Source organism: Triturus cristatus, chromosome 4_1, assembly GCF_964204655.1.
Source record: "Triturus cristatus chromosome 4_1, aTriCri1.1, whole genome shotgun sequence".
In the NCBI taxonomy this organism is placed as follows: domain Eukaryota; kingdom Metazoa; phylum Chordata; class Amphibia; order Caudata; family Salamandridae; genus Triturus; species Triturus cristatus.
The window spans coordinates 322,070,541-322,084,249 of record NC_140585.1 but is presented as its reverse complement, the minus strand read 5'-3'; the positions used below and the strand labels follow the sequence as shown (position 1 = coordinate 322,084,249).

Here is a 13,709-nt window from a genome sequence, read left to right as displayed (position 1 = left end):
CCCGGAATAAAGTCAGGGCCGGCAGCCTTCCCATTAGGTATTTGACTAACAGCCTCCATTAATTCCTCCATAGTAAAGGGGCTATCTAAAATATCAGCTTCAATGTTATTTAGCTGTTTTAACACTGCACAATCAGGGATCTGAGCCATGGTAGAATGTGATTGCTGAGTATACAATTCCGAATAAAATTGATGAAATACTTGTAGAATCTCCGAGGGGGCTTCCCGAATCACCCCATCTTGATCCTGAATTCTTGAAATCACCCGAGAGGTGGACTTCATTTTTAATCTCAAAGCTAAAGAGCGGCCGATAGCTTCCCCATATTCATAGATGTGTCTTCTATTAGTTAAATATTTACTGATGTATGCATGTGCGTGTAACTGTGAGATTACTTTATTCGTGGTAGTGGGAATATTGTACACACCCTGATCTCTATCACACGTCCCCTCTGTTTGGACTACCTTCTTACCATTCCAAGCCCACTCAATCATTACTGAGACCAATTCACACTGACCCTCCCTACCCCACCTTAATTCTTCCCAAATACTGTGGTGCCTCACCGCCCATTGGAAGTAGGTGGGCACATGTGTCATTGGTTAAATGAATAAAATAGATTTGAACCATAAAACTTCATATATTTGATCATCAGTGACCATCCATTTTGTTTCAAGCCATATTCATCCAAAACTCCAGACTTACTTTGGAAAAGCCCATACAACATCAGCCCTCCATCACCATAGCACATTTGACTGCATTCTTCTGTCCTTTAGATCTAGTACCTAAAATTCAGTAGTAATGGGTGGGCTGTAATTTAAGTTTCTATACTGTATTTGCGTAAAATTCAGAGCAGTGCCCTGTTCTTACCGCCTCCATTTTTGTAACAGAGATAAGGAAATCTCCAGACATTGCCCAATCCAATTATTTCCCCGGCCACAGACAATACAAATTCCAGCTTGTTGTTCCAGTGTCCTCGCTCCATTATCTCTGGCTTGCCCTCTTCAGCCTCCTCCTTTTCCATGAGGGGATGAGCAGGTATGGTATCGCCATTGGTAACTGTCCCAGCATCCTTGCTAGCCATTACACCTAAAAAAACAAACAGGAAAAACATCTTACATTGAGCACAGATCGCAATGTGCAATGAAAGACATACTCTGAGCATTCTTTATCTTCACACAAGGGCATAGATATCAGTGGTGTAGCAGGTACAGTGGCATGAGGGCCCAGGGTTCTAAGGAGTCTAGTGTTACCTGGTTATGACAGTTTTTTACTTTCCACCAGAAAGCCCAGCAGCCCATTTTCCTCGCTTGACTTAGGGCCGTGGCACTCTTGCTTTGCAACTGTCACCATGCGTAACCTTACCTTCAATGGGGCTCAGGATTGATCATGGCATCAGTCCTAGGAGGTGTTATCTACAGTAAATCTTGTCAGTTTCATGTTTATAAAGTATTAGGTTTGATATTCAAGCAAGCACTTAGAGAGCCTGGAAACCACACTGTTGTATCAAATGATTGTCAGTATGTGACTAGGTAACTAAGTGATTGGGAAAGTGAGGGCTCAATTCATAATGATAAAGTAAGACCAAAAAGTCAAAGTTTATTACTTTTTGGTATTCACAAAGCTAAGTTAGGAGTAGTATCTTTTCGACTGCTGAGGTTCCGCTCTTGGGTTGAGGTTCCACACTCAGGGCATATCTCCGCACTGGAGGCGGAGGCAGAGCTCCTCCTCAACCAAGGTGAATCGGCAGCCCTCATCCTCCTGGACCTGTCGGCTGCATTCAACACCGTCTCCCACCACACCATAGCCACCAGCCCCTCGACTGGACCCCTTCCTTCCTCCCCGACAAAACTCAGTGGGTCAGACTTCCTCCCTACCTCTCGGAACCGACAGAGACCAACTGTGGAAAGCCCCAGGGCTCTTGCCTCAGCCCCAGCCTATTCAACGTCAACATTGCCCCCTCACAAATATCAATCAACCACGCGTTCAACATCATCTCCTATGACAACGTCACCCAGCTGATCCTCTACCTCACCAATGGACCCAACATCACCGGACATAACTTCCAGGAAGCGATGAAAGCCGTCACCTACTGGATGAAGAACAGCTGCCTGAAACTTAACTGAGAAAAGATGGAAGTCCTCATCCTTGGTACCACCCTCTCTGCATGGAACGGCTCCTGGTGGCACTCTGCCCTCAGACATCCCCCAACCGCGACGGACCACACACAAAACCTTGGCATCATACTAGACTCCTCGCTTACAATAAAACACCAGATCCACACCGTCTCCTCACCCTGCTTCAACACCCGCTGCATGCTTCGAAAGACTTTCAGATGGATCCCAACCGAAACCAGAAAAACTGTCACGCACGTACTCATCAGCAACAGACTGGACTACGGCAACACTCTCTATGTGAGAATCAAGAAGAAACTCTTTTGCAAACTCCAGACTGTCCAGAACACTGCAGCCAGACTGATCCTCACAGCCACATCACCTCGGCGACTTCCACTGGCTTCCATTCGAAAGAAGAATCACCTTCGAACTCCTCATGCAAGCATACAAGGCCCTTCACAACACCGGACCAGTATACCTGAACAGCTGCCTCTCCTTCCAAAGACAGCCCGATCAACCAAGCTCTCTCTGGCCACCGTCCCATATATCAGCAAGACTAGAACAGGAGGAAAGTCCTTCTTTTACCTCTCAGCCAAAGCCTGGATCACCCTCCACGTCCACATCCGGCAATCTCCCACACTGCCCTAGTTCAGGAAGGACCTCAAGACCTGGCTTTTCAAATGACACCTGCATCAAAGAAGCCACCCCCCTTACCCTTCCAGCACCTTGAGACCCTCACAGGTGAGTAGGTGTGCTTTACCAACCCCTGAATGATTGATTGAGCTACAGGCTGACCACGATGGCCACTCCTTGCTGAAGCTCTGCTGCAGAGCAGGCCATTTATGTCTTTCTGTTGTGTCCCGGGGCTGAAGGAAGCCTGTATTTTTTATTCTCTTATGTCCCGTACTGCCCAGGTAGAGAGGAGCTCTGTCACACTCGTGGAGAGCTGAAGCATTGGTTCTTTGGTGTTGGCGGTGCTCGTCTCTGGCATGCCACCTGCCATTTTGGCTGTTAGACTTGCTGGCCGAGCGGGCCTCCATACCACCTGATTGCCAACCCGCTTCTCTCCTCATCGGCCTGAGATGTCCTCCTTACTCACCAGCCTGGACGGTGATACAGGCCACCGCCTGACAGCCTGCTTTGTTCACTGAAGCCTGTACGGTGCCAAGCAGCCTGACATCTTGAAACTTGTGTGTGGCTTGAATCCTTTCCATAGCTCCTCCCAGAAATGGGGGGTGGCCATCCTTATTATCCACAAACTCCCCTGTAAGTTTCTCAAGACCGTGATGGATGAGGAAGGCAGATGGGGTTTTGCCAAATTAGTGATTCTTCATTTCATTTGCACCCCTTACACTGACAAGAACCACTTCATTGCCCACTTTCGAATTTATACCTCCACTTTTAGGGGGAGATTGCAACCTGCCTCCTGACCTCATTTTGGGCTGTTCTAGTTGCCCTGACTGCCACTATTGAGCTGACAGAGCCCTCCTGTACGATCTTTTTGGAGGATCAAACCCTTCTGAATGTGTGGTGCCTGCTTCACCCCACGTTCTTCTCTTGCCCATATGGGATGCAATCACCCACTGATTGCTTTCTTCTTCAGGGGCAGGTGCTCCCGGATGTGGCAAATGTGGAAAATGCAATATCCTGGAAGCTGGTCTCCTATGGGGTTGGGTTTGGCTATGGGATTGGTATCTCCCCCACCGATTAGATGGAGGATGCAGGCATTGGCTTATAGGCAACCCAATCAGATTAAACAATTCAGACTTCATGAGTTTCCATCTCGCAGATTATGAGTGGTTGGTGAGATCCAGTAGGACCCTGAGGGCAGCCAGGAAGGAGACCTTACAAGGCATCATAATGCAAGATTCCACTGCAGCAAATGCACAGTCCAGGTGAGCATTCGGATTCTGGAGGGGGGGTACATGATCTCCGGACCAAAACGTGATGTCTCCCACGCTGGCACTCTTGATGGCCCTAGAGGTGTCCAAATCTTGATTCAACTCATATTTTCTGACAGCAGCTGAAAAAAGCTCTGGCAGAACTATAATGGCAGAGGTGTGAGCATGGGGAGAATGTGAGCCGCCTGCTGGATGTCCAATTATACCAACTTGAGGCGCAAATGTCCATTTCACCAATTTGCAACCATCACAGCGCATTGTTGACCCACCCCTAGGTTATTACTGCTGATTCACCTCGGTTTACTCCTCTCATTAAACCTTGAAACTTCACTCCATACAGGAGCAAACTTATGCTTTTCTAGCACCCCTCCATGCTCTCACTCCCAACATGGAGGGTCCCAAGTGTCTTGAGGGTGAAGGCACAGAAGAGGAGGTGGAGGAGTCTATCTCAGCCTTACTGACTTGTAAATCGCCTAGGGAAGATAGCCTTCTGGGGCGATTTTAGAAGGTTGCTAAACCGTTACTGGTGCCTCCTCTGACTAAAACATTATGAAATACCAATGAGGCTGCTTCCTTAGGGGCAATCTCCAATACAGCTACTATTGCTCTCCTCCTTAAGGGGAACAAGGACTCCTTGGACTGTACTAGGCACCGTCCTATTTCACTGCTTAGTGTCGACCTGAGGATAATGGGCAAAATTCTCACATCCCGGCTACACGAGGTGATGCAACAGCTTGTTCATAAATCTCAAGTGGGCTCACACAACCATCAGAGGATTTAGTGCACCTGCTCTGGTATACGAAGAATACCCTCTCAGAGGACGCAGAGAAGTTGTTTGCCCATGAAGAATGGCCATATCTCTTTTGAGTGATCGGTCTTGTAATTACTAGGGGTGGGCGGACCTCGCGTATTGGTACTTTGTGGAATTTCACGGAGTTACTAGAAAACTCAGTGAAATTCTGCAGAGTTCTATGGCTGGCAGTGTACCCCCCTGTAAGGCACCCCCACACCACACCGCTAAAGAACTGGCCCCCTGCCCCTTCTCGCTAAAACCTTGGCCCCACCACCCCCCTCCTGCTAAAGTCCTAGCCCCCTTTCCCCTCCCACATAGTCTAAGTATAGAAAGATTAAGAACTAAAGAGTCAGACTTACTTCCTTCCAGATCTGTGTCTCCTCCTTTGTCCTGCTCCTGCTGCTGGACCTGAGTCCGCTACTTCCGCTGCTCCGGGAGAATGTCAGGAAGGACTGCACGGCGTACTGCGTGAAGGCATGCCTGACCTATAGGCACTGCAGTTCTTCCTGAAATTTTCCCAGAGCAGCGGAAGTAGTGGAGCCAGGCATGGCAGCAGGAACAGGACAGAGGAGACACTGATCTGGGTGGCAGGTAAGTCTCGGCCTGCACGGGTGAACTCCGCTCCGCTGCGTAGGCTGAGTTTTAGAAAACTTTGCACTACAAATGCAGTGCGGAGTTACTAAATCTCCGCAAACTTCGCTGGAGAAGGAGAGTTTACTGCCCGCCCTTAGTAATTACTTCATTGGCAAGGTCCGGCTTCTTTATGATTCACCAAATGCAGATGTCAACTTCTGTGATTTTCTCTCAAATCCATTTGCTATTCCTAAAGGCACATGTCAGGGTTGACCGCTGTCGCCACTCCTGTTCCTGTTGGCCCCTGAGCCCCTGCCCATGGCCATCCATCGCTCATCAGTGGAAGTCTTCTTAGATAACGAGATCAAGACCCTGTTGTATGCTGATGCCATCCTTCTTCTCCTGTCCCACCCAAAATCCTCCATTCCAGTGATAATGTCCATTATTGACAGATTTACCCATTCCCCCTGCTTTACAATCAAATGGACTAAATGTGAGGCACTCCAGAAGTCCAGGGTGACCACTGGTGCGTGTATATAAAGGCCTAAAATATGAGGTGGGTCTCTAAGTTGCTGACATATCTGGGCGTCCCCATTACTAGAGGTTTGACTGTCATGATATTATGCTATTTTATCTTACAGGGACTTGTAGAGCGCATAGCTACCCAGAGACAGGCTCATGAGAATCAAATACAATGCTTAAAGGAAGAGGTGCAGCTTCAGTTGCTTCCTGAAACTCAACAAATTGCTGTTGGATCTAAGGTGACTAGGCAGGGAGTTCCAGAGGTTAGACACTAGATAACTAAACATCAGCCTCCGCCTCTCGCTCTTTTAATTCTGGGGATTGCCAAGAGAGAATGATTGTTAGATCTTAGCTCTCTCACATTATTGTATGGTGTGACAAGGTGACTAAGGATGTGCGAGCCAAGTGCATATATTTTACCTTGTGTGCAACGCATAAGACCTTAAATGTAATTATTTTTCTCACTGGCAGCCAGTGAAGGCTTGCCAGAGCCAGTTGAGCACACTGTGGGGAATATTACAATAAAATGTCGGAGAACGATGTTTCGTCAAAATTGGTAATGCCGCACTCCAACATTTTTTAAACGCAGGGATGCACCGTATTTACAAAAATACGCACACCCCTGAGTTTCCCCTAGCGCTGGCACTAAAAAAGCTGCCCAGCGCCAGCGCAGGCACCCTTGCGCCATGTTGTAAGGTGCCTGTGCTGCAGGGGCAATTGTTTATGTGCATGCAGGAACACCTTTCTTCACATAAATAATCTTTAAAGGCCATTTGCTGTTTCTATGTATGCTGCAGAATGCAGCACACATAGAAAGAGCAAAATATGAGGAAAAATTCATAATTTCTCCTCCTATCGCCACCCTAAGTCCAGGTTTTACCTGGCCTTAGTTTTTGGCACTGCCCCATCCTTGTAAATAAGGGGCAGAGTCAAAAAACAATGGGTTTTGAGGCGGAACGCCCACTACAACACACATTGCACGCCCCTTCACGCTAAGTGAAGCGAAGTGAAGTGAAAGGGGGCCTTATTTACAAGGTGGCAATAAGCCACGTTAGCGCCACTTTGTAAATAGGGAGAAGGGGAAATTGCCACCAGAACGTCACTTAAATTGATGTTTTGGTGGCGATATCCCCTTTTAAATATGCCCGAGTGTTTTTAATAGACCCAGCAATATTTGGGCTGCATCATTTTGGATAAATTGCAGATTCCTAATCACATAGGCAGGGCTGCCTAGGTAGAGAGAGCTACTGTAGTCTAAGCATGTAAGTACAAGACCTTATACAACTACTCTCTGGGTATCCTTAGGGAGCCATTTAACTGTCTTTCAAAGGGCTCTCAGGAGATCAGAACATGTCCCTGCCACTTTCTTTGCCCTGGCAGCCATTGTCAGATCTTTATCCATTAGTACCCCCAAGCTCTTTACTTTTGTTTTGGGGAATGGCAGTCACACAGGCACGTATGCCAGAGAATGTCGTCTCACAGTGCTGGATTGTTTCCAACAACCATAATCTCTGTCTTTTCGCCATTCGATTTAAGGCAACTAGTTATCATCCAGTTGTTCACATTCTCCAGGCAGATGGACAGAGTCTCCGATGTAAGGTTGGTATTGGGTGATAGGGAGACAACGATTTGTGTGTCGTCAGTGTACAACACCATGGTAAGTCTTGCTGAACCAATAATGTCGGCTAAAGGGTGAACATAGACATTAAAAAGAGTGGGGCTTAGTGACGAGCCCTGAGGCACTCCTCATCTGAGCCGATGAACCTCCAACAGACAAGGCCTTTCCCTAACCTAGACGTTTCTATTGTCCAGAAACAAGGACAGCCACCTTAATGCACACCCAGCAATACCTGCTGACGCCAATCTATGTCAGAGGATTACATGGGAGACAGTGTTGAAAGCTACGCTCAAATCCAGAAGAATGAACGAGGCTGTCCCTCCCTAGTCTAATTTGTTTTTAGGTCTCGCCTACGCAGCATGCATGCGCGGCATAGGAAAAAGACCTTTAGAAATCGCTTCGCCTTTTCAGCCAAAAACGTGCACGCATTGCATTGCTTTCAATGGCAACGCATGCACGTTTGGCGATTCCCTTGCGGAAGCGAGCTTTGACACCATATGTTTGTAATTAACTTGCAAACATATGGTGCCCCTGCTCGCTCCTGCAGATGAAACACGCGCAGACCCCATCCTCTCTCCCCTCCCCCTGCTGCTTCCTCCTCTCCTTGTCTTTTTTTTTCCTTCAGCTCGCGCGCTTGTTTGTAATACTATGCTCCTTTCTCGTCACCCTGACCCCACCGCCCTTCGAGGCATCCGCTTCCTTCCCCTCTCTCACCTTCATCTCCACCTTGGTGCTAACTGTCCCTTATCTTTCTATCCTTCTCTTATCCACTTGCAGTCTCCGCCTCTCTCCTTCTACGTTACTCCTCAGTCTCTCCACCCTATTTTGCTTCTAGCAGTCTCATTCCTGTCATCTCTCTCCGGCAGAACTTTCCATGTCTCCCCACCCCCTTGCTCCCTCTCACGCCGCTTCAGGAACTTTCTCTCAGTACTCACCCAGCCCAGAGATGTGTCCCGCCTTCACGCACTTCGCGATCCGGCTCAGCACAGTTTGCTCGCTCTTCAGACTCTGCAAGAGAAGCACAGGGCTGGCAGACTTCTCTCATAACACTAGCACTACTGAGAACCACCACGCTGCGAGCGTGAAGTGTGTGAGTGGGCTGGGGTGCTGTGCTGCTCTGTGTGTGCAGGTGCACTCTCTCATTACCCCACAGCTGCTCATCCGCAATTCTGTGGCCTACAGTGCTTTTCACGGACACTAATGTCTATATTTCAGATTTCCTACGAGTCCGGGCGCAAATTTTCTTAAAATAAAAACCTGCAAAGCTCGCATGAAGTTCCCTATCCTTGCTCCCCTCCCCCATCAATTGGCTCACGTGATCCATTTGCATCATGCAGAGTTGCTGGAGCATCTCTCGCACTCCTTTGATTTTCGTTTTGGTTCAGATGCGATGTGTGTGAGGGGGCGGGGTGCTCTGGTGCTTGGTGATCTCACAGCTGGTCATCGGCACTTCTGTGGCCAATAGTGTTTTTCTCAAGCACTACTGTTTACAATTTTTGTTTCCTCCCAGCGTGGATTTTAAAAAAAACGTAGAGCTCGTGTGAGGTTGCCCATCCTCCCACCGGCATCTATCTGCTCATGTGATCCATTCCTGAGACAGAGGTGCTGGGTCGTCTGTTAAGATTTGAACACAGCCTTTAAATGTTTATTAAAACTCTTTTTCCCAGCCGATGGGCAGGCTTCTTTTAACCCAAGCACTGCTGAAAACTACCATGCTGCAAGTGCGTTGTGTGTGAGGGGGCGGGGGTGCTCTGCTGCCTAGTAATGACTGCTTCAGACAGAGCTGCTGGAGATGCTACTTTAAGTTTGTTATGTTGCAGAAGCAGCGATGCTCTCTATACCAAGGGAGCCGTGTGTTGGACCTGGCCTCGTGGCGTGGTCACAAACCCTCCTACCCGACCCGACGGGGGCAGCCCCCACCCTTCGGGGTCCCTCCGGATTGTACTTTGCTACCCGCACCAGCCTACGCGACACGGCTCGCCCCGGCCTCGGCCCCAGCGAAGCCCCGACATCGAGGCACCAAGATCCGGCCAGAGGGTACCAAGTGGCCACTCCACCGATCCCGGAGGAGGGGAGTTTCGATGGGACCCCCAACCGTCCCTCAACGCCTGGCTTCAATCGCCCTCCGGCCCTCCTGGGCGCTGGCGCCTCTCCCGCTGGGTGTCTGGCCTCTCCTATCCCGGCCCCTCCGCCCCCCAGGCGCAAGGGTCCGGACATCAAAGGGCTCCAGACCTATATCTGGGGCAACCTCAAGCCAGGACAGCAGTTGTATCCTGGAGTCAAGAGCCCTGCTGATCGGATCGCGGCTGACCCTACGGAGAAAGACTCACTACTTGGAACTTGGACATCTGAGCCCTGCTGACTGCGTCGCGGCTCCCCCCTTTGCCGAGAAGAAGATCCTCCCGGAACATCGGAGCCCTGCTGACCTCGTCGCGGCTCGACCTCGCAGAAGTAAACCATCGGAGCCCTGCTGACCTCGTCGCGGCTCGACCTCGCAGAAGTAAACCATCGGAGCCCTGCTGACCTCGTCGCGGCTCGACCTCACCGCAACAATCCCCCGAACCGTGCGGACGACGTCCCGGTTCCCGGAACCCCCCGGCTCGAGGATTGAGAGCTAGGCGCAGGATGTCCAGTACCAGGCTAAGACTGAGACTGTCCCGCTACCCCATCCCAACCAGACTTTGAGACTCTCTTGGATCCCTCGATCCACCTGTAAATATTGCCACAGAAACCTGCCTTGATAACCGATAAAATCTTATAAGAATAAATACCCTGGCGGTGTCCCTTTGTGGTGGTGGGGTTGCTTGGCTGATACGATCATAGGAGAAGGACCTCGCCCAGGAGGCTTCTCAGCGGCGCTCGGCTACTCGCCTACGGAACGGTGGCTCTCGGGGTGGTCAGTCCGACACCATCGGGCTCCCGGAGGGCGCCCATCTAACATTGGTGGCCAGCGGTGCGATCCGAGCCCGACGCAGATCGTACAGCGAGTAACTCACCCACTACCTACCTAGACACAGGGTAACCATGAACGACCAACAGACCACCCCAACCGCGGAGTTCCGACAAGAACGGTTGGAGGAGTATACCCATAAGGAACTAAAACAGTTTTGTAAAGACAAAGGCATTGCAACCACCAGATTAAACACAAAAGAGGACCTGCAAAAAGCCCTAAAGACCTGGGTAGAGTCCGAAGCGGCCTCCCCCCAAACCGAAGAAAACCCGGTGCCAAACGTACACCGGCAACCAACCGCAGCCCCGGCAGAGGGGAGGACAACCAGCATAGAGACCGGCCTCTCCCCGGAAGAGATACGAGAACGGGAGAGGGTCAGGACCCACGAGTTAGAGCTCGCCCGACTCCGCCTGGACGGCGAACTCCTGCTAGCCGAAAAGAAACTGGCCTTAGAACAACTGCGGCTGCAAGAAGAGATAGAGGAGAAAAAGCGGCACCGAGAACTGGAAGAGAGGAGGCTAACCCTCGAGCATGAGCGGGGCCTTAAAGAACTTGAAATCAAGTCCAGAAATGGAGGGACCGGCACCCCCGGAAACCGAGACACCCCCACACCAGTCGAGGCGAAAGTACACATCCCCAAGGATGTCGTCAAAGAGTACTACAAGAACGACGACATCCAACAATGGTTCAAGGCCTACGAAGTAGCTATGACCGCCCATCGGGTACCCCGGAAACATTGGGGTGCCGGCCTATGGGGACGGTTCCTCAGCGAAGGCCGAGACACCCTGCTACAGCTCCCAGACGCAGTGATGACCTCCTATGACCATATGAAAGAGTCCCTGCTCACCCGCTATGGGCTCACCCCAGAGATGTACCGCCAACGCTTCCGGGACTGCAAGAAGCTCCCCGGTACCACCTGGGTGGAATACGTAGACTTTTTCAGCAGAGCCCTGGAAGGGTGGATCAAGGGCAGCAAAGTCACCTCCTACGAACAGCTGTTCGACCTCATTGTATGGGAGCACCTCTCCAACAACTGCTACATCGAGCTGAGACAGCACCTCCTCGACAGCAAGCTGACCGAGCCGCGGAAGCTCGCCGCCGAGGCCGATCGATAGGTGAACACCCGGGTCCCTCGGAACTCGATGGGGGAGTACCAGCGGAACACCGCGGGGCCCCACCGCCAGCGGGGCGGAGGAGGGGGATCGAACAGAAACAGAGACTTTCCAGCGGGGCCACCCCGGAGCCCTCCCCGGGGACCGCCCTCAAACCGCACGTCCTGTCCCTCGCCCGAAGAGGGGCCCCCCAGCCCGACCAGGGCCTCGACCAACGGTGACGTGCTACAACTGCCAACAACCAGGGCACTATGCCAGTGACCCCACCTGCCCCGTGAACCGATGGGCGGGGACCACCGGGCCACCCCCCCCGCCAGTTGGCGGCCGCTGCCCTGGGGGAAGGGGGAGAAGAGGAAGAGAACTATGACGCTGGACCAACCGAGTGGGAACCCGCCGCCATGACATTAGTCTGCCTGGGAAGCCGGGAGATGGTACCCCGGGCGCCCATCCCGAGCAACACCCAGAAGTACCAACAGTGGGTCACCATTAATGGACGCCGGGCCGAGGCCCTCCGAGACACCGGAGCCAGCGTGACAGCCGTCCGCTGCCACTTGGTGACCCCCGAACAGATCTTGCCTAATGTACTGTGCCCCGTCCGGTCGGCAGACAACACTGAGAGCTTGTGCCAGATGGCCTGGATCCCCTTCAAGTGGGGGGGAGTGTCGGGCACGCTGAAGGTCACCGTCCGCGACGACGCCCCCGTGGACTGCCTCCTCGGGAACGACCTGGAAAGTTCCCCCTGGGCACATGTCGAGCGCCGAGAGCATCTGGGGATGCTGGGACTGCCCGAGTGGGTCTGCGCAACCACGACCGCCCGGGCCATCCAACCGAGCGTCGAGGCTCCCCCCGAAGAGCCGGAATGGCCCGAACCACCAGCCCCCTCCGTCGAAGAAGAAGCCGACACCGAGGCCGGGCCGCCCGAACTCGCCCTGGACGAGGTCGCCGCGCTCGGCGACCTCCCCGAACTCGCCCAATGGCGCCAAGAAGGTGGCCCCACAAGGGAGCAGTTCCGCCAAGAACAAAAAACCTGCCCCTCCCTCGAAGGGACCCGACAGCAAGCAGCCGCCCAGGCCGCCGGAGACCAGGCGGGGACCCACTGGGTCTATTGGGACAATGACCTCCTCTACAGCGAACAGAAGACCACAGAATTGGGGGCCAGCCGCGTGCTGGTGGTCCCCCTCAGATTCCGGGACTTCCTCCTCAATCTGGCGCATGATGTGCCCCTCGCCGGGCACCTGGGGCAGGACAAAACATACAGCCACCTGGTGACCCACTTCTACTGGCCCCGCATGCGGAAAGACGTGGACAATCATTGCCGGACCTGTCCGACCTGCCAAGCCAGTGGGAAGAGCGGGGGAAGGGTCAAAGCCCCTCTCCAGCCCTTTCCAGTAGTCAACACCCCGTTCGAGCGGGTGGGGATCGACATCGAGGGGCCCCTGGACCCCCGAACCTCCCAGGGGCATCGCTTCATCCTCGTCCTGGTCGACCATGCCACCCGATACCCCGAGGCCATCCCTCTCCGAACAGTGACGGCCCCTGTGGTGGGCTGGGCCTTGATGGGAATCTTCTCCCGAGTAGGCTTCCCCCGGGAGGTGGTGAGCGACCGAGGCACCAACTTTATCTCGAAGTATATGCAGTCCCTGTGGCAACAGTGTGGGGTCACCTACAAATTCACCACCCCGTACCACCCCCAGGGGAACGGTCTAGTCGAACGGTTTAACCGGACATTGAAAGGGATGATCAAAGGCCTGGAGGAGCCCCTGAGACGCAAGTGGGACGTCCTGCTGCCCTGCCTCCTGTTTGCCTATCGGGAGGTCCCGCAAAAGTCTCTGGGGTTCAGCCCCTTCGAACTCCTGTACGGACACCCTGTCCGAGGCCCGCTCAGCCTGGTCAAGGAAGGCTGGGAGACCACCATCCAAGATGCTCCCCCTGACGTCTACCGGTACCTCCTGACCCTGCGAAACCAAACACGGAAATTCAGGGAACTGGCCGAAGCCAACCTCGAGGCCAGCCAGGAGGAGATGAAACGCTGGTATGACCAGAACGCCTCCTCCATCGAATTCGAGCCCGGCCAGCAGGTCTGGGTCATGTCGCCCGTCGACCCCTGTGCCCTCCAAGACAAGTGGACCGGG

General features: G+C 52.6%; 1 protein-coding gene across 1 annotated transcript in view; it reads right to left on the bottom strand.

The window, feature by feature from the left end:
• The window catches only part of LOC146854871 (sodium- and chloride-dependent GABA transporter 2-like), a 681,032-nt gene that overhangs the window by 568,097 nt on the left and 99,226 nt on the right, over window positions 1-13,709 (bottom strand). The window contains exon 2 of the mRNA XM_085652276.1: window positions 865-1,083. Coding sequence (XP_085508402.1) covers window positions 865-1,078 — 214 coding nt within the window. The 5' untranslated portion in view covers window positions 1,079-1,083. The remainder of the gene's footprint in view (window positions 1-864; window positions 1,084-13,709) is intronic.